The sequence below is a fragment of the Lissotriton vulgaris genome, chromosome 8 (assembly GCF_964263255.1).
Source record: "Lissotriton vulgaris chromosome 8, aLisVul1.2, whole genome shotgun sequence".
Lineage (NCBI taxonomy): Eukaryota > Metazoa > Chordata > Amphibia > Caudata > Salamandridae > Lissotriton > Lissotriton vulgaris.
This window is the reverse complement of record NC_141696.1, coordinates 193,913,182-193,939,988: the sequence shown is the minus strand read 5'-3', so window position 1 is coordinate 193,939,988 and position 26,807 is coordinate 193,913,182. Positions and strand designations below refer to the sequence as shown.

The 26,807-nt window shown below is 45.4% G+C and overlaps 1 protein-coding gene across 4 annotated transcripts in view; it reads right to left on the bottom strand.

Annotated features, from left to right (window-relative positions):
* Nucleotides 1-819: 819 nt before the first annotated feature.
* The window catches only part of LOC147696854 (transmembrane protein 126A-like), a 59,277-nt gene continuing 33,289 nt past the window's right edge, over nt 820-26,807 (bottom strand). For all 4 annotated transcript variants that reach the window (XM_086933919.1, XM_086933920.1, XM_086933918.1 and 1 more), the window contains exons 2-5: nt 21,061-21,185; nt 7,167-7,360; nt 4,183-4,297; nt 820-1,104 (exon numbers count right to left, since the gene is read on the bottom strand). In XM_086933919.1, the coding sequence (XP_086790045.1) occupies nt 900-1,104; nt 4,183-4,297; nt 7,167-7,360; nt 21,061-21,179 (633 nt within the window). In that variant the 5' untranslated portion in view covers nt 21,180-21,185 and the 3' untranslated portion in view covers nt 820-899. The remainder of the gene's footprint in view (nt 1,105-4,182; nt 4,298-7,166; nt 7,361-21,060; nt 21,186-26,807) is intronic.

Sequence of the window (26,807 nt, the reverse complement as noted above, 5' to 3'; positions counted from 1 at the left end):
CTCAGGTACAACTGCCCCTGCAGCCCAAAAGATAGCTATGCCTCTGCTAGCACTGCTGCGGACCATGCTGTACCTTACCTTTGTGGGTCAGGGAAGCTTGCACTGCTTCTGACTGTCATGTGCCTGGTTGGGGGAAGTGGTGTGAGTGTGAAGCATGGACTGATGTGTGCCTGGTCAGTGAGTGCGCGAGGACGGCTTGTTCTGCTGCCGCTGCATACACTGCTGGGGACACTTTACATTGAATGCATAGAGGAGGTGAAGACGTAAAAAATACAAAATCATGTTTGTTCTGATATCAAATGAGGCTAGTCATTGTTCAGCTTTACGCTTTTTAGATTAGGGAAGGGACTGGCCAACTAATTTTGCTCAGGGAGGTGAGGGGCTTGCTGGGCATCAAATGTTTGAAGACCCCCCTCAACTCTTGAGTGGCTCCTCAAGTTTCAACAACTTGGAACCTCCTCTGTAAACTTTGGGCAGTATGGTATCTGCAAGTCTGAAGGAGAGCTGTATTTTCAGATTTCCTTCCCAAGCCTGGAAGAATATTCCGCACCATAGAGCTGCCCACATGCTCATTGGACGAACATAGCTCCACCCAGCACCTCAACCAATAGATGGAAGTCACAATTCGGAGTGTGAGAGCAAGATGGTCCCACGGCACACCTGCTTGCTGCACTGCGCATGCTCTGTTCGATATTTTATCTACCGTTCCAGAACATAAAGGGCTTTATGGAAGGTGAAGCAGCAAAAACAGGCAAATTTGTCTTCTGGGAGAATCAGAGCTGGTTTGCAGTGAAAAACAAAAGGGATGCGTTATCAAAATCAATGTTAAATCGATTCAGGTTTTATTTACAAAGATTTATTCTGCAAATTATACACTTTCATTAACTTGACAAACAACATTACTCCTTCAGTTCTTCTGCATCGGCTCTCGGTTCGGGAAGGGACAGCATTTTTAAGTATAGAGAATAGTGCCTGGAACTTATGTAGGCGCCAAACACAGCTTGCAGTAAGAAAACGTAGCTCATCCTTTTAAAGACTGGTTTGGACACAGACATCCAAAAGCGCAGCATGTTCCCTTTCTCTGGCATGGGGGCAGAGCTGTACCTAAGAAGGATAAAATATGGAGAATCTTTAGCATATAAAAATACTTCTGAGAATACGCACCAACATTACTTTGCTTGTTATTAACTGGCATAACTAAAGTAAATACCATCTTCTTTAAGGCCAGGCTCTAAAACTAGCAAATTCGAAATTCTGTTGAATTTCTTTGTGTAACTCTTGGATATACCACTGCAGGCGGGAACTTTTTTGTTAAAAACCGCATTCCCGTCTATAACTATAGTTAATCCCGTCAACGCAACGACTGGGCTACCGGGAATGCTCACAAGTTGATTTTATGTTGAAAAGTTCCAATTCATTAATTTATGGAGTTCTAAAAAAAAAGTCTATTCCTCTTCAGACAGAAAAGTCCACATGCAGTGAATTTTTCTTGGAGATTATATCTGCATTATGGAAGGAAAAAGGAGAAGGAAGGTAAATATCGGAGGTTGATACGGTTGTTACTGCTTACATATTTATGCAGTTAAGTAGAACTGGTGAATTTTCCAGGAATTTCCCTTTTATTTTTGGCTATACTGGGTCTCAGTTCAAGGTTTAATACAGCAAACAGGTGCATTTTGGCTTCATGCCTTTCTCAATGTTTGCATTACACATGAATGAAGCAGGCTGACTTTAAGCTTTAAACCTGCTCTCATTGGAGAACAACACATAAGCATAAAGAGAGGACTGTGCCTTCAAAGTGTTAAATACAGTTCATCCCGCCGCCATGTTACTCTTGTTGTATATTATGGCAGATCCACTGGTTTCTTACACGATTTCGACATATTACAGTGTAAATTCTCGTGCTGCATTCAAGTTCATAGTTATTTTGCACATCATGCCATCTCAGTTTGGACCGAGCCCCATGCCAATCAGCCTTGACCCTGCTGCAATGAGAACAGTCCAGCCCAGCCGAGCACAGCACTGCCAGGCAAGGTCCTTCCTGAGCTGGAACACAAGCAAACCAGGACCAGTTTCGCACTGTCCTGGGTTGCTCGTGTTTCGGGTCAGGTAGGCTCTGTCCTGTTCCCATTGGAGCAGGGTCTAAACTGATTTGCATACGGCTAGGTCCAAACTGAGGAGCATGGTGTGCAAAATAGGGATGGACTGGGATGCAGCACCGAATAATTACCAGTGGCTGAGATTAATTCAAGTATTCCAACCATCACTTTTAGTACACTTTAGAGTGTCACCCTGGGTGGGATGGGTTTACCTAGATGTGGGTCCCATGCACACTGTCACTGAAACAGAGTTACACGTAGCTGAGGAGCTCGAACTAGGGCTAAGCCGTCCAGGGAGGACTTTGCCTGTGGGTACGGGCTGGATTTTTCCACTGGAGCAGTGTAAAAACTGATTTGCATATGGCTGGGTCCAAACTGAGGTGGCACGATGTGCAAAATAACGATGGAGTGGGGTCTAGAGTAATTACCACTGGGTGAGATTAGTTCAAGAATTCCATCCACTACTTTTTTGTATACCTCCATGGACTGTATGCTGGCCTTAGGGTTTTTGGTCAGTATGGTTTGGGAGGACATACTGAGAGCCTGTGGTTTCACCTTACTGGATCCTATTAGGTCACAATGCAGCCAAACCAATATCACAGTCACGTGTTGTGCAAACTCCCTACTCCATCTTTCCAAATATGGCATGTCTCCGATAGGTAGTGATGTGTACTTCCTTTGGCATGTTGGGAAATGGTGGGCTTTACAGTTAGGGGCGCTTGTACCGACTTGAGGACTTCCTGCAACAGACTGGCATCAGCATCTTTAATCACATCATGGCAAATTATATCTCAACCACGTAATATAATCGGACTAGGATTCTAGAATACACTGTGCCAGGGGACGTAATATCGGCGAGGTTTTTGTGCCATTAAAATGTCTATTAAAATGATATCACAAAAAAGAACATTGTTGCTTAACTAATGTGGCAGGAAGAAAGTATCTAATGCAACTCTGACTGCGAGGTGTCCCTATGGAAAGCTCCAACATTCTACATGTCAATACAATGCACTGTACCAAAACAAAGCTAGCCATAACAGATACATGATGTATGTGAACACTATTGTGCTTTACCTGCACAAAATCCCGGTCCTTCTGGACAGGCCATCATGGACAGGTCACACTTCTGTAAACACCCGGAATGGCACAGATCCATCCTAACTCAGTGTATTCACATTATAGAACAAATGATCCTAGTACCCACCTGACCCGAGTAAAAACGATCTGTCTCAGTAAAATTGATAATACAAGCACTTAATGTACAAGTGCCAAGAATCATTTCAGCGTGTAGGGTGCGCTACATCAGTAATCATTAGTAATAGGACTATGGCCTTAGACTTCCTAAACAACCACAGTCCCCTACACCAGGTCGCCTGCTTTGCTACTCGGTATTTAAAGTGGATCCTGCGGTGAAAGAGACAAATCACACCTTACACAGGGCAAATATTGGGACAGTAAACGAGGGAACTATGGGCAGGAATACATTCCAAGGAGGGAATTAGAAACACAACGCTGCTATAATAAGGACACAAAGAGGAATACGTAATGGGCCCGACAAAAGGTGCAAGGTAAAGTGATGTTAAAAACAGGAAAGACGAGGATGTAATGGAGGCACGTGATAGTGATACCAATAAATACATTCCTAGAACCTCACTCATCCTTTCTTCTAAATTCCTCTTACCAGCTATTCCACCTGCTCCCTCTATGTTCCTTTCATCTCTCCTTTGCCCCCCCCCCCGTTGTTGAAATTTAAGTTATTTGGGAATTGTTAATATTTATATGTTCCATGTCCATTCATCTGTTGAACCACAGTTTTACCTTCTTTTGATTTATTTTCCTTATTCTTCGGTTTCTTTAAACATTGTATGTGAAAGCCTTGGCTTCACCGTGCTTCAGGAGCTATAGGTGGCAGGGTGCGAAAAGGCACAAGCGCATTCATGCTCTTTGCTGCTGCAGCGCCCTATCTATATTTCACAGAATAACACACATACGTTTATTAGGGAAGTCACTTTGATTAGGAGCACCTTCATTTACAAAATTCCAAACAATTTATTCATACATTTGTATGGAAAAGACAACCTACCTGGCAGCGAGTCCAGCATTTATTGGCAATGCTAATACAATGGGGTACAGGCCTCCTACCACCGAGCCAGCCAGGGCACCTCTCACCACTGTACACGTAGCGCAATTCAAGTCACCTAAATCAAGCAGATATTAATGTTAAGAAGAGGATGGCAGATGAAACTATAGGCTAATGGGTCTGATTGTATTTTGGTGAACCCTCTTTACCTGTATTCAGGGCAGTTCTGCTCAGCATATGAGATCTTTTTTTTTGTGGAAAGGGCTTATGGTCTCATTAGGGTTTGTTAAGAGGTGGGAAAACAACCAAGTTTCCAACAGAGCAATCTCAGTTGGCTCTGCTGTCAGAAACACTTGATGGGGCACTGTAAAAAGAATTTGATTTTGCTGGGTGAGATAGTGTGCCCTCTGGCAGAGTTTTGGGGTGTTTTGTGTCGCAGTCGCTTGTCCTAACCACGCAACTGGGAGACATATGGGAACACAGAATAGTAGAGCATATGTTAGTATCAATTTGATCTCTCTGCATTTGTGGCTTTCAAATGTAAGCCAGTGAGCAAGAAAGAAGACATTTTGCCAAATGCCCTCTGAATCACATGATTAAGATATACAAACAACTACTGTTCCTAAACTCAGTATCTTGTATATAATTCAAATATACATATGTTTATATTTTACCATATGAATAGTTATGTCATCACACAATGAGAAATCACTAGAAGGTGTAACCCAGTTGTCTCTGGGTATGGCATGTTTTTGGAAGGACCTACAACCTTTATATATCCCCGGAATCAGAAGGGTCTGTTGGACATAACGGTTTGTTGCTTTTGTAAATTGTATTACCAGCTAGAAAGAGTGAGAGGATATTACCCAGGCACCGCCTCCCAAAACAAAATGTATCACACAAAATGGTGCTTTGTTTCTCAGAAGGACATCTTAGAGGGTTGTAAGTCATTTTTGAAGGTATCCACAAGACATGTATAAGTCACCTCACCGACTTGTTGCGGCATGCTTCATGATTTGTGATCTGTCCACACCAAGGTAGGTAAATACCACCTTGGCTGACTCAACCACTATCCAGGAGCTTAGATAAAAATATGACTGGATACCGCGGGGTACTCCATTAATAAAAACGGTAACTCCAAAGCAGTATAACCCGCAATATTTTTAATTATCTGGGTCCCTGCAACTATCCAGCCAAATTGTACGTAGATTACCGGTTAGCGGTAAAGTCCACAAAAGTTGTCTAAACCTACGCTGGTGTGGATAGGTCACCGATGATGCACGTCACAACAAGTGGGTGAGGTGACCTATTCATATCTTGTGCATAATTGCAGATGACCTAGGACCCTTAGGTATTCTTCTGAGACTCCAAGCACCATTTGTGTGACATAGCTTTAGTAAATCGGCCATTATGACAAAAAGTTACAGGTAAAAATGTTGTCAAAAATTGATGTTTTTTTCCCCACTCATTTTCATTCGTTTTTTCTTTCAACAGTTAGTTTCTTTGATAATGCCTGGAAGGAGTTACACAAATGACCTCTTGGTAAATCCAGTCCTGTGCCTACTTTTCAGAAATGTATACCTTCCAGGATCACCCATGAGTTTCACACCTGTTTACACTACAAACTGCAAATAGGCTGAAAGGACAACATTTTGGAAAAATGAACTACCTCTTACAAAAATGCAAACTCAGCGGAAAAAGTATTGTTATTTTGATGAAACACTCCCTGCTTCTGAGAGATGGGAAGATGAGATTTCTGGTAATCACTGAAGGGTGACTGTTCCTAAAGAAAGAGGACTGCAGCGCCACCCCCACGAGGAGCCACGCCCGATGATGAAGCATGACACGCGCACGGGTGTGTGAGGGCACTTTTTCCAAAAGGAGGAATTCCCAGACTTTCATTATAGTTCGCTTCCTACCTATTCTGTGAGTGAGTCTCGCTCACTATTTCTTTTCGCGGCCGATTTGGCCAGCTTTCTCTTTCTTTCGGGACAGTCACTCTTCAGTGATTACCACATTAGCCTTGGGAGCGTGGGTACTGGACCTAGTTTTCCTTTTGCTCCCTGCCCCCCCTCTTCTGCATTTTAAGATGAGAATCCTAGCAGAGCAAACCTTTCGTTGATGCTATTTTCAGAAAAAAAACATACACTCTCATGCACAGCATGTCTTTCCCATTTCCCCCACAAAGAAACACAATTCAGGTATATTTTGGCAATTTTCTCAGTTCCTTTCATGGGAATCTACAAGCCCTGGGTACTTTTAGAATCCTTTTAAATTTCAGAAAGGATGGTGAAAAATAGGGAAGTAAATATAGCGTAAAAAACTTTTGTGGAAAAAAGCAATGAAGATTTAAAAGAGAGGTATCCTTAACATCCCAAAAAGGGTTTAGCATGGCGAGGGGGATGTTGGGTGGGTGGAGGTACTGTGGGTGGGCGAGTGGGGGATGCCCTAGCAGGCAAAAGGTTACACACAAAGTTATAGTCAAGTATATAGTTAAATTATAGTCACATTTTACATCACTTATGTATGCGACAACAACAATAACGGTGTTATATTTAGCCTGTCTTCTTTCTACCTCTGGGGATTTCATGGTCACTCACATGATGTCACCACTAGAACCTTGGGTGACATCATGGAGTGTTTGTGGCTTAGCCTGGTGACAACTGGCAGTTGGAACCAGGCAGGCTGAGTGCCAAGCTAGTCACTCCTGGTGGGTCTTCTCTGTAACTTGACTTATCATCTTGAAGACTTGAATAAAGTAACCTACATGATACCAGGCTCCAGGTCCTATTTACAACAAACATAACGATAGAATTACTGCACAGCAGAGGTGCGTACTGTGATTATATGAAAGTCATTGTGTCAAAGCCCACACTAAACTTTCTGAAGTGGCTAAAAAATGTTTTTAAAAAATACATTTTGGCTGCAAAGCCTAACAAACATTACACACGTGATTAAAGTAACACACACAATCTGCAGAGACTTACCTGAAAGCAATGGAGTGGTTACAGCCCCATTATAAACAATTACTGTTGTCAAAAATGGAATTACGGCCATTGGCAAACTAGATGTAAAGCGAGCCTGAGTGACATTTAGGATGCGTCTGAAGAAACTGTTTCCGATCAGACCAGCAAAGGAGCTGTTGATTCCGAGGAAGACGGATCCGTAAGCAAACACTTTCCTGCAATTGAGAGAATATTAAAAGCATTGGTTAACAAGGACTGTGTGTACTTTTTCCACGTTTACCCATCAGAAAGTACTGTGTGCTTAAAGGTTGGCAAATCAAAATGTTGTGAGATTTCTTAAGTGCTCTCTCACCCGGGTGGGTATCTTGGCACTGAGCAGGTGTCAATATAGCCAAGGACAGGCCCTCATGAAAACCGACCACAAAGTTTCACCCGTGAACATTCAAGCAACTTGCAAGTGTCCTAATCTGGTTGGCCAAAAACAAGTACCCATTTCTGTTAAAAGGTCCAATCTTTTATTTGAATTAACTCCTCGGTCCCTTTGGCACCAATATGCGATAGCTGGAGCCGTTTTTGAATTTGCTTTTCCCTTTTCGCCACTGTGGTAGAAATCACGCAAAAATAAGGATCTGTCGCCATTTTAGGTAGGGATATGACAGGCAGAGGAGACCATTAGTAAACACAAGCAAGGTTGTAACTTTGTGCCTATTCACAGACATTTTCAATTGATTTCTCCAGCCCAAAATTAAACGAGTTAATTATAATATAAATATATTATTGCAGTGAGAATGCTTTCTGTGAAAAAAGAAGGCTATAGCTGTCCACCTCCTCACTCCATATTATTGAAAGGAGCTCCTTTGCTTTGCAGATTTGTCCTATACATACCGACTCCCATAAATTCATCCACAGCAAAGGCTGTGAATATGGAAGGTTTTTGCATAAAATCTAAAATCGATGATGACTAGTCGAACATTGTTGTGTACTGATTGTTTTTTATATTTATGGCTGCTTTGATATGATTACTTTTTATTCGTTGTAATGACTGTGTAAGAAATCTGTTTTTATAAAGAACAGACTAAAATAATATATACATAGTGTAGGACTTAATCAACTCCTACAAAGACATGAGAACATTACAGAATGACAAGTCAAACTAACATTTCAGCCATTTGTTCGTCCCATTGATGGCCAAGGTCAGCCCCTGAAGGCTGCAGCTCTGTCGTGCTTCCAGGGTTTCATTCCGAGATAAATTGGCATGTGATTAACCTAAATGAGCACGAGTCACAAAGCAAATGGTTATTATGAAACCTGGCATTGCTCCGAAATTCCTGGAAGAACGCTGGATAAGCCTGGATTAATGTGTCCGCATCCATGGCCGGACTGGCCCGCCGGGCAAGCAGCCAATCCCCCGGGAGGCTGGAGCCCCAGGAAGTTGGCTTTGACACTTGTAGGCCGTTTCGACCTCCAGGAGACCTCCATGCTAGAGTTGCACTGGTCCTGAGGCGCACTAGCGTGTCTGCACATGGGGGCTGAATGTATCATTTTTGCCACTGCTGTTTTAAGCTCCCAGTCCGGCTTTGCCAGTGTGTTGTTGCTTCCTCGGAAAGGCGGGGTGGCGGGGGGAGGAACTAAGGAGGTCAGGGGGTCAAGGTTCTGGAGCACATTTGGTCGGTGGTGTAGACCTCTTTAGTTCTATCTATTGCGTCTTCGACTCATCTACTTAAAGAGAAGCATTAATCTGTACAAAAAGGGCGCATGGTTGCCGCTGAGTTGTGCAGTGATCTGCAGATCAAGAGTTTAGATGACAGCAGGTCTGCATCAGTCTTTCATCCTTGAGATATGCAGTGATTTAAATGGCATGAGTCTACACCCAGGCATGGCCGATTCAGTCTTTCATCCTTCTGAAGCAGGTAAATAGAGTACCATTAAATTTGCTAAATAGTAACACGTTATTACAATGTTTAAAACTGGCAATATGGGATATACATTCTAAATATCTTACTCATCCTCCATCTCATAGAACAAGTTCAATTTCTTCTGGTGGGTACTCTATTTAAGTGCAGATTCCTCACCTTGTGAATACCCCCACGCGTCAGACTGTTCCGCCCAATGTAGTGGGTCTGTGGATTGGCTCAGAACAGAAAGTCCTTCAGAACTGAATCGGAAAAGTGCCCTTCACGCTAGACCTGGCTATAAAGGCTGTAGTGTTTTTGAACATATGGACTGACACCCATGTTGCCACCTGGCAGATGTTCCGAACAGAAACTCCGTGTGCCAACGCAGTGGTGGCAGCCTACGCAAATTTTCCCTTAGCCCCTCCAGGGGTATATTCTTGGCCAATCCGTAGCATATTTTTATACAGAAGACTATTCACCTTGACATGGCCCTTTTCTGTACTGCCTTACTTTTCTTCATCACAGCAAACCCAACTAAGAGCTGACCGTCCACCCGATGGCCATTGGTGCGATCAATGTAAAAACTCAAAGCTCTCTTGGGGTCCAAGTGATGGAGCCTGACCCCTCTTTTTAGAGGGGAGTTGGAGTAAAGAAAGCCAGAAGGGTGATGGATTATCTGACATGAAAAGGTGCCAGAATAAATTGGTGCTATGGATCTTTGACAGGAATGCTGCTCTAGTCCATAGCATCAGTTTATCTAGTAAAATGGTGGTGCATGGATTGCAATGATCCTTTTGCCCAGCAAATGCCCTAATGGTCAAAATTTGTCCAGAGAGTCCTGAGAGAATATACGTGGTTCCACTCACAAAGGCCCCAGTACTCATATCATAAAGGAGACACGCCTGGTCCAATAAGTACTCGGTCTTGTCGTAGACCACCTGGCAGGATCTTTGAATGCCAGGACGGATGAACGGTTATGTTAACAATTTTATAAAGCACACAGCTGCCCCAGCATCGGGACGCCCCGGCGCTGGCCACGAAGAGGGCACAAACAACATATACCAAACTGAAAAGTAGCGGTAAAACCTGTAACAGGTTACATTGAAGGGAAGAGAAAGGTCTTGATAGCTTTCCTAAAAACAAGTAGGCAGTCAATAGCACGAATATGTGAGGCCAGGGAATTCCAAAGCTTGGGCGCGAGGTAGCTAAAAGAACGTCCACCCACCCAGGAAAGCCTAACTTTAGGCACAACCTCCAGATGTTGCTCGGCAGAGGGGAGTGGACGAGATGGAACATAAGGGGTGAGCATGTTGCCCAACAGGGCAGGGCTAGGGGATTTCAAGATCTTAAAGTGAATACGCTTTTCTGCGGAAAGCCAGTGCAGCCTCCGGATAGTACTAGTGGCAGAGCAAAAACGTGGGAGACCCACCAGAGCTCTGTCAGCCAAATTTTGGACATGCTGCATTCTGAGTGTTTCCGCCTTATTTGCCCCCAAAAGAAGGGAGCTCGCATAGGCCAGGCGAGATAGGATAGTAGCCTGAACGATCAGTTGTCGTATTGGTGGATCAAAATACTTCAAAATGGGTCGAAGGCCTCGCAGAATGCCAAAGCACGTGGCGGCAACTTGCTTAGTATGAGCTTGAAAAGTGAGAGTCCATTAGAACTCCGAGATTTTTTACCACGCTCTTGGGCGTGGGTATTGCCCCCAGGACAGTAGGCCACCACTGCTCATTCCACAATTTGAAGTTTTTCCCCACCAACAGAATCTCAGTTTTTCCAGCATTTTTATTGCAGGATGTTGGCCGCCATCCATTCTGCTACCACAGTCATACCTTCTTTAAATCTAGAAGCAGAAGGGGAGGAACCTTCAGCCAGGGTGATAACAAGCTGTGTGTCGTCAGCGTAGGAGACCATAGTAAGGTCCCATTGCTTGGCGACCGCAGCCAGAGGCTGGACGTAAAGATTGAAGAGCGATGGGCTGAAGGCCGATCCCTGGGGAACCCCCTGATCGATAAAGTGGATCTGGGAGGAAAAAGGGGGAACAGAAACTCGGAAAGATCTATTGTCCAAGAAGGACCATTCCAAGGCCAGGCCCTTTATCCCTGCCTCCTCAAGCCTCTGAAGTAATGTACCGTGGGACACCGTGTCAAAGGCGGCGCTGAGATCTAACAAGAACAGCGCCGCAATTTGACCAGTATCCATGATAAACCGCAGGTGCTCAGTTGTGGCCAGAAGATCAGTTTCCGTGCTATGGCCCGGACGGAACCCATTCTGTGAGGGATCCAGAATGTTATTGGAATTAACAAACTGAGTTAGCACGTTGTTAACATGCGCCTCTGCGATTTTGGCTACCCAAGGAAGAAGGGATATGGGTCTGAAATTCTCTGGTTTGGTGGGATCCAAGTGTCGGTTTTTTCAAGATAGGGGAGACCCATGCCTGTTTCCAGGGGGCCGGAACCATCCCAGTTGAGAAAGAAGAGTTGAGTATTTTGCAGAGCGGGTCCATAAAAATGGAGAGGGATTCCATAAATTGCGATGGTTGCAAAGGGTCCAAAGGGAAGACAGTTTTGATTTTACTGCTCAGCCGAAAAAATTCGTCTTCCGACTGACATGGAATTGTTACCAGGGTGACATTGGACCCCCCGCTAGACCTCACAAGGGTGGGAAAGGTGGAGGTTTTAGGAAAGGATTGATAACTGGTGCAAACTTTTTCAACAAAGAAGGTCGCTATCTCATCGCAATGGTGCGTAGATGATATAATAGGTGTATCTGCTTTCCTAGTCCTAAGGTCTTTAAGGATTTTAAAAATCTCAGCTGGCAACACCTATTGGATCATGTATGGCAGCTACACCCGAAGCTGGTGTAGGGGAGAATCCCGGCTCGATCTATCTACACTGCCAAGAACACAGTGTCAGCACTTCTGTGTGCTGGAATGCCCAAGAAGGCTCTCTTTCTGAGAGCCATTCTGCCAATATTGGAGCACAGGGCTCTTGTATGCTTTCTCACCCTACCTCTCCTGCCCAGAGATCTGAAGAGGATCAGACACATTATGAGCAACAATGAAAGAGCGTTAGTAACTTTAATGGAAAGGGGTATTCGAGCACAAAAGAGAACAACGCCTATTTGGTGTGTCTATCGAATACCCCTTTCCTTTAAAGTTACTAACACTCTTTCATTGTTGTTCATAATCATAATGTTCAGTGGGGAATAAGAGTGTTGTTTCTCCCTACCTCTCTTCTTGTTGATATGTATGAGGATCAGACACAACCAGGCCCAAGTTATCCTGGGGACTTCCGATTGGGCTGGACAGTGTGCTATCTTAACTTCTGGACATGAGCATCTGTCCTCAGTTACGGCTGCCGATTCAAGACGATCTTCTGTCAACAGAAGGGCAGGGTATTGTACTCCGGTTTGCACAATCTACACCTCCATTCCTGGAAATTGCAGCAGACAGGCATCCTTCTTTAAAAACAGTTACCCATGTGGCAGGGATAAATTTGTAACCAGGAGTAATTCCGGTCCCATTACAGGCAAAGTTGTTTGATGTTTTGGTTTATGTGCAGCCTTTAGCCCAGCAAGTTATTGCGGCGGGCAGTGTTTTTTTTTTTTTTAAAACCTTTATTCAAAAAGTAAGGAGATACATGCGCAGGCCCACAACCACCATGGCATGTCGCAAAGACAGTAAATAGGAACAGGAGAAACATAGGTCAATCAACAATCAGGATATTTCAAGTTAATCCAGACGTGGCTGTGAGGTTCGCAACACAGGATAGGAGGTTTTCATTTTAAATTCTTAGGAGAAGAGTAGGGGCTGCAACAACAAGGACATCACACCTTACATGAGAAATACACAAAAGAGACGAGGGAAGACGTACCCCATATACAGTCGGAGATAGGCAATGACTACAGCAACTATGAAATCTAGGCAGCCGCGGCGGCCAAACTGGGCAGCAAGCAATACTACAGAAAGCAACATTACTAAGTATCATCCCAGAAAGCCCACCCCCCAAGAACAGAGAAACAGAGGCTTGTTGAGACGCCAGAAAAAGAAAAAGGTGCAAGACCAAGAGACAGCCAACCCTACTAAAGAGGAAAAAGCCCTCCCAAAGCCGTAAAAGAGCGATAGAGACCATAGAACAAAACAAACTAAAATAACAAACCCCCCCCACACCGCCACCCTGCACCCCTGTAATGGCTACGGCCTAACCCACTAACAGCGTGCCTGTCGCCCCGGAACTGCCCCACAGAAGAGAAAAAGGGAAAAGAAGTGGAGGAGGAGAGAAACAGACACACTCCCGGACACCCGGTACCCCCCGCCGGCAGTGACCTCCCCAAGGCACAATCATCGTCAATCAAAGCAAACATTCGGCAATAACACGGGGAGGACAGTCACCAATAAGAAACCCCCACACCCCACCCCAGGCCCGGTGAGATACTCGGTGCAATCCCGGCAAAAAATGAACTGAGCAATCCCAGAAAAGTAAAAGTCAATCCTGCAAGTATCACGAGGAGACCTATCGCCAGAGTCACAGCAAATGCAATCAGGAAGAGCGTCTCAGGTAGTCCAAAGCAGTGGCGAGGAGCAAGAACAACTCAAAGCCGGAATCAGCCCTGACCAGTGCGAATACTTCCCGAAGCACGCACCAACCAAGCCACAGCCGACCAGAGGCAGACAAAGCGTCCACAGCAGTCCAAGGCACTGAAGATGGAACAAAGTCCGAACACAAAATGGCGGCCTCCGCTATACAGACGGGCCAGGACAAAGAAGAATGGCAGTCCCCTACAACAGGACCCTGAGACTCGGCATTGACGATCAGAACCTCCAGCGACGATACTCCATCGGATAGGAAACGTGAGGGGAAGACCAGGCACTGTAACGGGTGAAGGAGAAGTGGGGCAGACTCCCAAAAGAGCGAAGTCGGGCTGCCGCTCGGGCACCTTAAGATGGCGGGTCAAATCGCTCGACGGGACCACAAAATGCTCTTTAGGTGTCGCAGCGTCAGTGGCCGGTCGCGAGCAAACATCGTCCAGCTTTGCCACCAGAGAGACATACGTGATGGTGAATTGTGAGCGGAGCGCCCCAATCGCTGCCATTACGGAACTCAATGAATGTGCGCTATCCGTCCCCTCCATCCCGGGGCCCAGAGGACGGAGGGGGACACAATCTCCAGCCCACATCGCCGGGCTCCGGGCACACATTCAGGCGATCTCGACAACAGGGGCGCCCCGAACTGGCACGCTCAACACAGTCACCAGCCGTGGGTGCAGCCCTTCAGCCCCCGGCCCGGGAAACGAGGGTCAGGCACACAGCCCCCAGCCACGGTTCAGGAGGATCACAGCACGTCACGATGTCTCTTCTCCGGCTCTCTCCATCAACGAGGTCACAAATCGAAAGTGCAAAGAGTTATTCGAATCTGGAAGACCGGCCACGATCCTGGTCCTACAGCCGATGTTGACCAGTTCCCACTCGGACAGTTCAGGAATCGAGGTCCCGGCGGCAGCCCTGGAGGAGGCCGAAGATGGGACCCGACATAACTCCGTCGCCGAATAAGGTAGGAGGTCCGGGGCGGCACCGTTGGCATCAGGCAACCTTCATACATCCAGACATAGGGGGTAGAGGATAGACAACAGGATAGACGAGCCGCCGGTGGAGGTCGACGGAGCCGGGAGCTTATGCGGCCATCTTGGTTCGCAACGTAGCTCCTCCTCCGCGGAGGGCAGTGTTAAAGAATATTTGTCAGCCTTTTTTGCATTTTCCAGACCAACTGCCCTTCTCTAAAGCAACTGTTGTGATGCATTTTCTTAAAGCTCTGGTCCATATGTTGCCACATAAACCTTTTGTAACTCCACAGTGAATACATAAATTTGTTGTCAATTTTTTTAATATGTGCTTTTGAGCTAATAAATGGCTGTCCTTTGCATCAACTGAGTCTCTAAACAGTCTTCCATATATAGATAACTTCAGCTCATTACATGAGTGAGATACAAGCTCTGTCTGTAAGTTCACCATTCACCACCCTTCTGGCGGCTTGTCTATTTTCTGGTGGGCAAGAAAAAGGCTTGGCCCAAATAACCATTAGTGTGTTCATCAGCTTCAAAATGTAGAATCAGTTCTATAGAAAGCTGTCCAAGTTGGAGGACCTCTGTAAGGATACTAGTCTTACCTTCAACTAATGGAAGTTGCAGGCCTAAAACATTTGCAACCAGTCTGATTACCACAGCATATAGATGTGATCCCTCTGTGAAAGGGCTAGGGTGAGAGACAATCTTGTGTCCAGGCAGGTGTCTAGTCCACTAGCATCCTGACAGTCCATAAAAAAATGTGTCATCATAATAACGGGATGCATCATCCCCAAGGTCTTCAGTATCACAGTGTTAACTGAGTTGTGAGTGTGAGGTCAAAGGAATATGCAGCATATGAGGCAATGCCAGAGTTATGTCTAAGTCAGAATGAGGTTGAACCGGCTGCGCAAAAAGTTGTGGACAGTGCGACTTGGTCAAGGTTATGTCAGGTTTGCTTCAGAGTCTGATAACACTATAGGTTATTTCTCTGGGGTCAGTCGAGTCAGTGCCAGAGTCGACATGGCAAGGACCAGTATGAATCATTGCATTGAGTACAAAATCAAGTTGAACATTGGCCATGAATATGCCGCATGCTCTGCAGTGGGATTAAGAGCTACAGATAAATCACTTGGTCGGGAAAAGGGCCACAGGGAGCCCAAAGGGTGCTGAAGATACGAAACATTTCTTCTTTAAAAACCTCTACTTGTAGGGGTGTCGCCAATGGCCCTCGGAATTCTGGATGCATTGCGATCTGCTGGGGAACTGGTTCCGAGGTAGGGGTTCGAGAACAAGATCAGGAGGCATTTTCACGTCCTTTTCTGAACAAGAGTGGTAAGACGAGGGTTAGTCATGCTTCGACTACTTGCATTTTAATTTCGACTTAGACTTACCTGGCAACTTGGAGTGTAAAGAGGACATTTTGAGGGAATGGGTTCGAAGATGGAAAGAGGTTCACTTCCAGTATTTTGCCCTGGACTGACCCATATGCGCCTTCCAACAGTTTTGACCTCCGTAGAGTTTAGTTTTGCAGTCCCAGGTCGACTTAGGATTCATTCAGGCACAGTTTCTGCAAGACTTGGAGTTGTGTGGATACCCTGGGCATGAGAGACATAAATAGGGGGGGATCTGCCACAGATATTTGCTTACACAGTCCCTAAAAGATTTTAACCCTGTATTCTTCACAGAGGACATGCGCCCTTGTGCAATGTTAGTCAGAAAGATGAGAAAATATTGAAGAAGCAAGCTCTGGATTTGAAACCAGAGACGCAGAAAGAAAGAGTTGATGTTAGCAATGAGGGGTGATGCACAAATGTGGCTCCGGTGTCGCTTCAAAGGTGATACAAAGTTGATGCACAGCAGGACTGTCACCTGCTGGCACAGGGGAGCAATGCTGAGAAAAAGGTTCGGATCCAGTCTGGCACATGGAGATATTCATTAGGTGAGGAATCTGGGGTTTGAACTGTCTACCAAAAAGTGGAAACACCTTTATCTTGAAGTGATACCTCAAGATACCTCCGGCGTTAGAAAAGGCCCACAATCTGACAAAACAGTATGAGCACCGGCATAAACCCAGATGCTCTGCTTCATGTATGCACCAGTTCTCTTATCCACAGTTTTGGACGAGGCTCTTTGTTTCTGGGAGCAAAAATCTGTTCCTAGTTGTGGAACCAAAAGAAAGGATTGGTACTCTGCAGAGCTGGAAGAGGGTAAACGTTTCTGTGTTCTTAGATCCACATTTACAGTCTTGGCTTCCTCATATTAGTGTTGATGTAAGAATCCAAAAACCACAGTAAATGGGCTCCTAATCATGCAAAGGAACTCCCATATCACTTCTTAAGTGCTGTCACCCCAAACAACCTAGACAAGGCTACGTTCTTCCCATAAATTCTGCATATATATGTCAGCTTTCTTCACCAATAAGATCATCAATGTATGCACTGCTATGGCACTTTATATCTGGACAGATTAATAAAAATGCTCCTCCCAAATTCCTTTAACAATTGTTTATCCCACGGAATCTTTCCTTAAGGATTGAAGTCATTTTAAAATGAGGCTTTCTTAAATCCTGATGATCTGAATCATTTCCGTCAGATCTTCCTGCTGCTCTCTCTAGGTAAGCTACAGAAGGAACTGGCTTTTGGCCAGTTGAAGATATTTCCAGACAAGCACGGCCTTTTGGCACTTTGAGGCAGGGTTTTGATGAGGGCACAGCACTCAGTCAAAGGTTCATTAGGTTCCTGATGTTCTCAGGAGACTTGTGGGTCATGGTGGTGTCGGTCTCTGATTCTGTTCGATCGGTCAGCAGCCTTCACCGCCATCAACCACAAAATCCTGCTTAAAAATCCTACAAAACTTTTCTTTCCTGATATGGTCCTTAAATTGATAAAATTATTTATGTGTGGTAGAGCCTAGGTAGTAGGTTACTATCTTTCTCAACTAAAGACATCATTTTGAGTTTTGGTGTTCGGCAGTAATCTAATGTTATCTCTTTCTCCATCAATCTATGTATACAGCCTCATGCAGCCGACTCCATCAAGCAGGGCTTCGCTTATACATGTATGCAGAGCCTAACTTGAGCCGGTGATGGTCAGTGGGGGCCGCCGGCTCTTGTTTTTGGGACTGGCGGTTGCTTTTTTTATTACATGAGACATTTACCAATAACAAGAGAACGAAAAACATACAAAGAGGAAAGACTAAGGAAGAAAAAGATGGAAAAACGTCACAAGGGGAGGAAGCAGGAACCCGCAAGACTGAGCTTAAGGGTTAGTGTGTGGTAGTGCATTAAAGAGGGCTGAGGTGAGTTGAAGGCTACGCAGATTTGGTATTCTCTGCACTAAGATTTAATTGCTCCGACCCCAGGCTTCTGAGCAGAGCTTTGGGCACCAGCACTCGTTTATTTACAAATTAATCACTGCCTGTATGCAAATGATATCCAGGAAAGACTTCTACAGACAGGTTGTCCCTTTTAATAGAGCTCTGATGGACACACTAATGGCCTATTAGCCCACACCTTGTTCTGAACCACCAGTAAATAGAGAAGTCCTGAAAAGACATAGACCCACCCCTGGTGACAATCTTTTCAAAGTGCAGCATCCTACGCCTACATTTAGGTGGTTCTTCAATCATTATCAAGGCACTGACTACTGTCAGCAGTGTGATGAATAACAGAAGCCAGGCCTCTTTGATATATACATTGTATCATCCTACGTGTTCATTGTTTTCATCATTCTAAACCATCTTTTTGCTAGCAGTTCCCAAAACAGGAACTGTCTCTTAAGGAAATAGATTTCATTTGTTAGCCACTGTGAAGCTATGAAACTCCCTACTTTATGATCTGCAAGATCAAAGAAACTTGCCTCTTTAATATTTTGTCCTATATTATTATTATGTTATGTAGTATTCCCACATATGCAGGCCGGCCTCTGAGGCCTGGCAGGAACATGGGCTGCTGCAGAACCTGAGGCTACCTCCATGACCCATCAGCCGTGCCAGACAGGCACATCCGAACTCCCAGGACCCATTCCCATGCTGCTAAGGACATTAATGGTTTGCAATTTGGATCTATCCTGCAATCTGACTGATCCTGATGTTGCAGGTCTCCTGGGTAAAATGCAGCACTGGGTGGAGGAGGAACTGTGACGCTGCCCACAGATTGTACAATGCTGCGTGTGTGTGAGTGGTGGGAACAACCTCATGGTGCACCTTTTTGGCTCATCTTCTGAGATCTGCGCACTAAGAACTGAGTGTGAGATCTAATACATTGTGCTCATCAGACGCTGGGGAGTGTCTACATGGGACAGTGCAAAATAACTTGTTTAACTGTGTGAAGTGTTCTCTAGGTACCTTGTGCTAATGCAGAAGCGGAGGTGGTGGCGCAATCAGATTTTGCCTTTACCAAAAGGTTGAGCCAAAGCCTTGAGGCCAGCAGTTTGTACCTGGCCTTGAATGTGAGCAAACGTTTTGGAGGGGTGAAACACATGGCGATTTGTCCCCTGCACTTCTGTAAAGTACCTGACCACCTAACAGTCTAGAGGTTTGAATAACGGGTGTCATGCATAGGCACCTGCATCGGTGCTGTACATGGTCGAAAGCAACTATAAACAAAGCAAACTTGTTTCAAGCAGAGCAGGTCAAGAAAACGCACAAACACTGCCCTGATGGGTGATCCTCCCATTCTCTCTAACTTTCTGCCAATCTCACTGTTGTCGTTCCCCATTAAAGAGTTTGAGCCATTGATCAATAAACAACTCTGCAGATATCCTGAGCTCAACCATATACTGGATCCTTCCCAGTAAGGTTTCAGGGCAGCCCATAGCCTTGAGACCACTCTTCTTGCTGACACTGACTGTATTTGGAACAATTTGGACACTAGAAACTCAGTGGTACTTATATTGCTTGATCTTTCCGCTGTGTTCGATACGGTGTCACATGCAGTGCTGATCAATAGACTATGACATTGGGGTGCATTCACTGGCCTTGGCTAGGTTGAGAGATTTTTGGGATGGTGGATCCCAAGGAGTCTCTATCCCCCCTTTCAAATCCAGGATAGCAAGTGTTACCCGCGGTTGTCTCAGGTATCCTCTTCAAACCCTATTCTTTTTAACATCTATGTAGCCCCATTGGCAAAGGCTGTTAGGCCCTTTGGAATAGAGATTTGGTTTTATGCAGACAACACCTAATTAATGTTGTTTGGTCAAAACACTGACCAAACGAAAGCCAGTTTTGTGGCTGTATAGATGAAACAGAGTTCCCGCCAACGACATGGAGGAACACTGAAAGTTTTCTTTGTGGGAAAGCACTTCAGAACTGGTCGGATGACGGGTGGCCCCTAGAATTGGGCAATCTACCTTGTCCAAAAACGGTGATAAAAAAACCTTGGCATTTAAATTGATGAAAAGCTTTCTATAGAAAAGTAAGTGAATGTAACATGCAGTTCCTGTTTTGATATTTTTCACATTCTTAGCAAGGTGTTTCTGTGGCTTATATTGTACTATTGGAAGACAGTTAGATGGGCACTTATAGCTAGTCTCCTACATTATGGAGATGCACTGCTGGTTGGCATGAATCACTCTCTTGTGTCACAATTTCAGGTGGTTCAGAACATGGTGGCACACTTTGCCTGCCATCTACCAGCAGGCTCTCCGACAGGTGAGGTGCTGAGGTCTGTGCACCACACAGTTAGTAAACACTGTATCTTTTTACCCATAAAGCCCTGTATGGTGATGGCTCATTTATCTTCATTCCAGAATCAGTTTCTACCACCCTACTAGGTCACTCTGATCATCTGGCACTGCACTTGCTGCTCCTTGCCGTATTCGGACAACTCGAAATGCCGGTTGTTCGTATTTTGGGATCAATCTGTGCAACATGAAAGGATGCGGGAGGACACACCCCTGTAGTCACTCATTGTACCATATTTGTTTCTTTCACTCTATCTGATCATGACCTGTGTAGCATGCTCAGGAACCATATGTTGTAGGATATTCATATGTTCTGTAACATAACAGCCATAACAGCCAGGACCAAGGATAGCTGTGGCCTGCTTAGGTCATATTTGGTGACAATGAGTAGTGTTGGCACACCCAACCAGGCAAGTAACATTACAGGAATGGTGGACCCTTCTTGGTATGCAATTGAAGACATCCTCAACATGCAAGGGGGCTGGCGAGGCATACTTCTTAATGCCCTACCTGCAGAGAAGACTGTGGACATTGAGTAAGACTGAACATTGCTGAGACTATGGGGCTGAGATGTGCTATGCAGGTCTAGATTATGCCATGGAAACAGGTAACATTAGAAGGGACTATGTGTTAGATACTATGCTTAATGTGTGTTGCCAAGTATATATGTGATACTTAAATACCAATGTAACGCTCTCATTTATAAAATAAATGGAGAAAAAAAAAAGCAGACACACCACGATGGCAATGGTTCAAGAAGCAGAAAATCATCAGTACCTGTCACCTTCTGGAAGTTGCTCCAGCTTTTTAATCAAGAATGCCATGACGTCTGATCTTGAAAGGTCCATCCGGCCCATCTGCGAAGAGTCGGGTTCCACAAAACCTTTCGCCGACATCTTGACCTGAAAATACAACAGGCAATCTGTAGCACAGTTTGCATGTATTCATAGCCAATATATAAACTACAAGAAGGAAGGTGGCACATTAGCAGTTTACGACATGCTGCCACACAGAAGCCTCTTTCAACATTCACAGCTTACATTTATTTCTTGGCGAGTTATTTTACTTTTTTTAGTATGAAAACGAAGAAATTACACTGTTCATTTATTACTGCATCACCCTACGAGCATGCACTTTACACTACTTCAAACAGCATCACGTAATACAAACGATATCAATATCAGGGCTAAATACCATAAGATTTTTAGACAAAAACATAAAAAAAAATAAAAAATCTACACATCACAGGTTTATTTACAAAATTTGAGCCGATTTAATATTTCGGCCCTCACGGTCAAATTATTTTAGTGCTCTCTCACTCAGTAAATCGATGGGTTTGCAAGCGCTAAAATCGTTTTTCAAATGTACAAACCCATTTAACTAGTCAGAATAGATTTCCGAATTGTTAAATGGGTTTAGGAAACCACAGCGAATCGGTATTTGTATGAGGGGGAGTTTAGGGCATTCCTTCCCAATACCGATTCCTTATAAGTATTCCTGTTTTGCGACCAAAAATCTAGTTGCAAAACATTTATATTTTACTGACGCCTCAAAGGAGGTGGTAAACCATACACAAACGCCCTTTTCCCCTTTGTGAATGTCGAAAAGAACATTTTTGAGGAGTAGGCAGAGGTCCTCTTTTCTTTCTTTCTTTCTAAAAACGCATCTTGTTTTCCTTTATGTAAACCAAGCTGTATTTTTTGTTGTTTAAATGGTCGCTTTACTTCAAACCAATCACACACATGGTGGACTGCTGTCCCTAGCAGGCTTCTGTCCTTGTAATGACAACAAATCACAGTCTGCCACAATTTGTAACCACTTCATTAATATATCTTTTTTATAATCAAATGTTATTGGTTTTGAAAAACAAGAGCACGATAATTCATTACAATATATCATGTAACACGATACCAAGAGCTCCCAAGTTATTACCAAATATAGACAGTTTCGGGTTGCCCGCCACACAAGCCCTGGTATCCACCTCCATTCGGGTAGAGTCCCTTCATTTCGCCAGCCCCAACCATTTGCCCCATACTCAATCATACTTGGTAGGGCATCCTCTCGCCACATACACTGGCTTTCCGGCATGGCGCACCGGTTCACTCCTCTGCGCCATTTAGAGACAGGCGGGTGGGGTCCTTCCAGGTGGCCGCTATGTCTCGTTTTGCTAAAATGGTGGCCACCCCAGGAGTGTTTTGTCAGCTCGGGAACCATCCAGCCCTCCATAACCCCCAGTATCAGGACTACTGGATTAAGTGGGATCTCCCATCCCAGTATGGCACTCAACTCTGTCGCTATTGCCGACCAGTATTGGGTAAGTGCATTACAGGACCAGACCATGTGGTAAAAATCCACGGCCTCTGTCGCACAGTGCGGACATCTAGGGGCAGGAAGAAAGCCAGCTCAATACAGTTGGACGGGGGTGTGGTAAGCGCAGTGGTGGTAGTATATTTGAGTTAGGCAAATCCGGGCAGAAATAGTGATAGTTTGGGGAGCCATTAGGGCGTCTCTCCAGTCCTTATCTTCCAACGGTCCCAGCCATTCTTCCCATTGATTCCTCATATGATCTTAGTTGTAAGGGGAGTTGTCAACCAGTGAGCAATACATCGGAGACACCCTTCCTTTTCCCAGGTTCCCCATTACGATTTTGGCTTCTAGTGGGCTGAACTCTGGAAATGTTGTGCCCGTTGGGATTAGGGAGGCTATGGCCTGCCAGAGCTGTAGGTACTTATAAAACTGGGTGGAGTGTAGTGGGGGGGGGGTACATGTTTTGCAGTTCTTGGAAGGAACGCATGTGCCCCTCTGCCCATATGTCTCCCAGGTGTGTGATCCCGAGCAGGTCCCTTTTCCAAAATTCCTACAGCGTCCCCACTCCCTGGAGCCAAATGCAATGCCACAGGGGTGTCTGTAGCATTAGTTTATCCTCTCAGCAAGCATAGCGCAACATACTGCGCCATGCTAGTAGAGCCGCCTAAGTCACCTCGGGGAGAGTCGGAGGTATTGAGTCTCCATAAAGCAAAGCCTGGATCCAGGAGAACCCGAGGCTTTCCAATTCCAGTTGGTAGGCAGGGTCAGACATTTCTCCAGTAAACCAATCATGTATTACCAGGAGGCGAGTGGCCATATAACCCTGAAAGAGGTTTGTCATTCCCATTCCCACGATGTATGCGGCCCACTGACTGTGGGTGAGGGCCATGTGTGGCCTCGAACTCCCCCAGAGGAATGCTGTGATCGTTCTATCTAATTTGTGGAACCATTTGCAAGGGAGGCGGAGTGGGAGATTCTGGATTATGTACAGGAACCGAGGAAGCACCAATATTTTGCACAGGGTGATCTGGCCTGGGGGGGTTAAGGGCAAGTGACTGCCACAGATAGAATTTCTCCTTTGTTCTCTTGGTGAGAGGGCTATTATTGAGTGACCAGGTGAGTTCTGGTAGAAGTGTAACCCAATTGCCCATGTATTTAAAGGTGAGCCGCAGTATGAGAATATTTATTTGCCATTCCACACATTCCCTTGATATGTGGAGGGCCACCAGGGTTGACTTGGTTGGGTTCAGGCGCAGGCCGGATGCCGCTTCAAACTGTCGGAGGACATGGAGGCATCGGAGACCAGAACGTGCTGGGTCATTAAGGAAGAGTAACACACCATCCCTATATAGAGCGATACGGTCTCCATGGGTTCCCTGCCATCGCCATACCTGTATTTACACATCAGCACGGATGAGATGGGCAAACGGCTCTATTGCCAGAGCAAAGAAGAGGGGGGACAGGGGGCAGCACTGTCTCGTTCCTCTTCTAATAGGGGAGACCTCCAAGAGTGCTCCATTTGTAAGGACCCTGGCTGACGGGTTGGAATAATGTACTCCTATCAGTTTTCGGAAGTGTGGGCCGAATCCAAAGCACTCCAGCACACCATCCAAGTATCGCCTTTCAACCGTATTGTAGGCTTTTTCGAAGTCGATCAACAATAAAGCGTAGTATGGAGAGAGAAGGTGGTGGTAGGCCAGTGCAACATGGAAGCGTCTCAGGCAGTGCCTTGTGCTAGGATTCGGCATGAATCTGCATTGGTCTGGATGTATTAGTGTGCTAAGTATTGGTTTAATGTGTATGGCCAGGATTGTAGCTTAGATTATAACTTTAGTATTAATGAGGGAAATTGGGCTATATTCAGAGCAGGTGGCTGAGGGGGGTGTCTGTTTTAGGAATGACCACTTTGGTGGGCATATCAATTTCTGGTGGGAAAGCGCCTTTCTAGCCCACCTCGTAGTACAGAGCGTGGAGGAGGGGGTACTAGGGTTTCTCTAAATGCAATATAGTACTCCGCTGGGAACCTGTCTGGGCAAGGCGTTTTCTCAGACACGACCTGTGAGATTACCTCCTCAATTTCTTCTCACGTGATGGGGTGGTCCAGATGTTGTGTATAGAGTTTCATTAGCCATGGGAGGGGGACATTTTGTAAAAAAGGGAACCGGACTCTGGTGTCTGAAAGTTATCCACTGCAAAAAGGGATGTGTCATAGTTAGCAAAGGCCTGCGCGATACCTGCAGGGATGTGGTGTATGCAATCCTGGTCATCTTGGATCTCCAGAACTATCTGGAAAGCCAGGGGGCGCGAGGCCAGCCAGTGGAGCAGCTTGCCATTTTTGTCAGTCCAGCCATAAACTAGAGCTGAGGAGGACCTCCACATCATTATGGCTGATTCAAGCAATACAGAACTTATTTCTTCTCACAACATATCAAGCTGCGGGCGTTCAGCCTCACCATCCGCCACCACAGTGCTTTGCTCCAGGCGAAGGGCCTGGCCCTCCAGCTTGGAGAGCTGGCTCTTTTGTGTCAAGCATTTGTGTTTGAGATAACCTTTGGTGTAGACTCTAATCGTGGCCTTGCCAGCTGCCCACAGCGTACCCTGGGAGTCGACTGTGCCCTAGTTGGTTTGGGAATACCGTTTGAGTTCTTTTCCAATGGCTTGTTTGTGATCGGTGCCTTGGAGGAACCAGGTGTTAAGGTTCCAGATGGGACGTAGAGCTCTTGATGGGTCCCCTTTGTGTAGAAGGTGAGAGGGGTCAGTTATGCCATGAGCTAGGATTTGGATATTGGTGACCACCCAGCATTCGCTGGTAGGCATAAGTAGGAGATCAATGCAGGAGTGGGTATGGTGGGCAGCGGAGGTGTGGAAATATTGGAGCGTCCTGGGATTCCATGTGCGCCATACATCTGTAATGGCACAGTTTTTTTTGGCTCTATTTAGCAGTGATATAGACCTTAGTCTTGCTCACATCTAGTATAGGTATTCTTAGCCTGTGTTGGCCCTTTTAAGCCCTTTTTTCCAGACCTAGAAGAGGATAGCTGCTTAATATGATAATAGATCCTTTATTCTTGACTCTAACCTGTCTATTGCCTATTGGCTTTGACATACTTGACACATTGGTATGGTTTATGTAGGTATTCTGACAGAGCTAAGGGGCATTTCATCCCTTTCAGGCCTACAGGCCTAGAGCTAGAGGGACTCCATCTTGATGAAGCTGAGAGGCTTTTCAGGGTAAAGGCAAAGTTTATAGTTAAGGCTGTTTTTCACTTGGAGAGAACCGGTCTGGGCCAGCCCTTATCGGTAGGCTGTATTATTCTCTGTGTGGAAGACACAACAAAAGGCCGGCCGGCTGGGTGTGTGTCCTTGATGCGAGGTGATGCAGAGACCTGGTGGGCGGCAGGCTGATGGCTGGAACTTTCCATGAGGAAACAGCATTCTATATCAGTGAAGTGCAGAGGCGGAGCCAGAGAGTCGAGTAGAGTTGGAGTCGAGTGGAGGTGGCGAAGCCAGTCAGTCGTGTTGAGGTGGAGGAGTGGAAAGCAGTCGAGTGGAGTTGGCAGTGCAGAGAGGGTTCAAGCTAGAGAGAGAGAGCTGACTTGAATTGAAGGAGAACAGAGAGAAGACAAACAGACAGTCAGTGAGCTGGAACTGAAGGAAGCAGTCAGAAGCAGTTACTTATCAGGAGGAGGTGTGAATAGCTGGAGTCTGAAGTAATGCCTTTTAGAAGAGACGGAGGAGAGATCGTGGACTAACCTGTGGGAGCAGAGGGAGTTATTTGGACATTGGTGCAGAGACAGAGTGAACAAGCTAGTGGAATGAACGGTGATCAGAGCGGCAGGAACCATTAAGATTGAAGCTGGAAGGTGGAGACAGTTCGTGGGGGAGAGGAGTCCAGTGCAAAGTGATCAGCGCAGAGGTGTACCCAAGAGTGCAGGAGAGAGAGAGAGTCTGAGATGAGTCAAGGCACAGACGAGAGAGGAACCCAGCTGACAGCTAGAACAAGACTTCACACTAATCAGGTGAACTCCACCCTTAATCTTGTCCTTATTCCCTAAGCTATTGTATGTTTAATTCTTTTCTCTTTCAGCGGTGTGTTCTATCTATAGTCTTTGTCAGTTACAGATCTGTGTAAATGTTTATATTGTTCTAATAAAATAACCCCCAGTTTGTAGCAAACTGGCATGTGTCCTATATTTTTGTTCAATCTAGGTAAATGT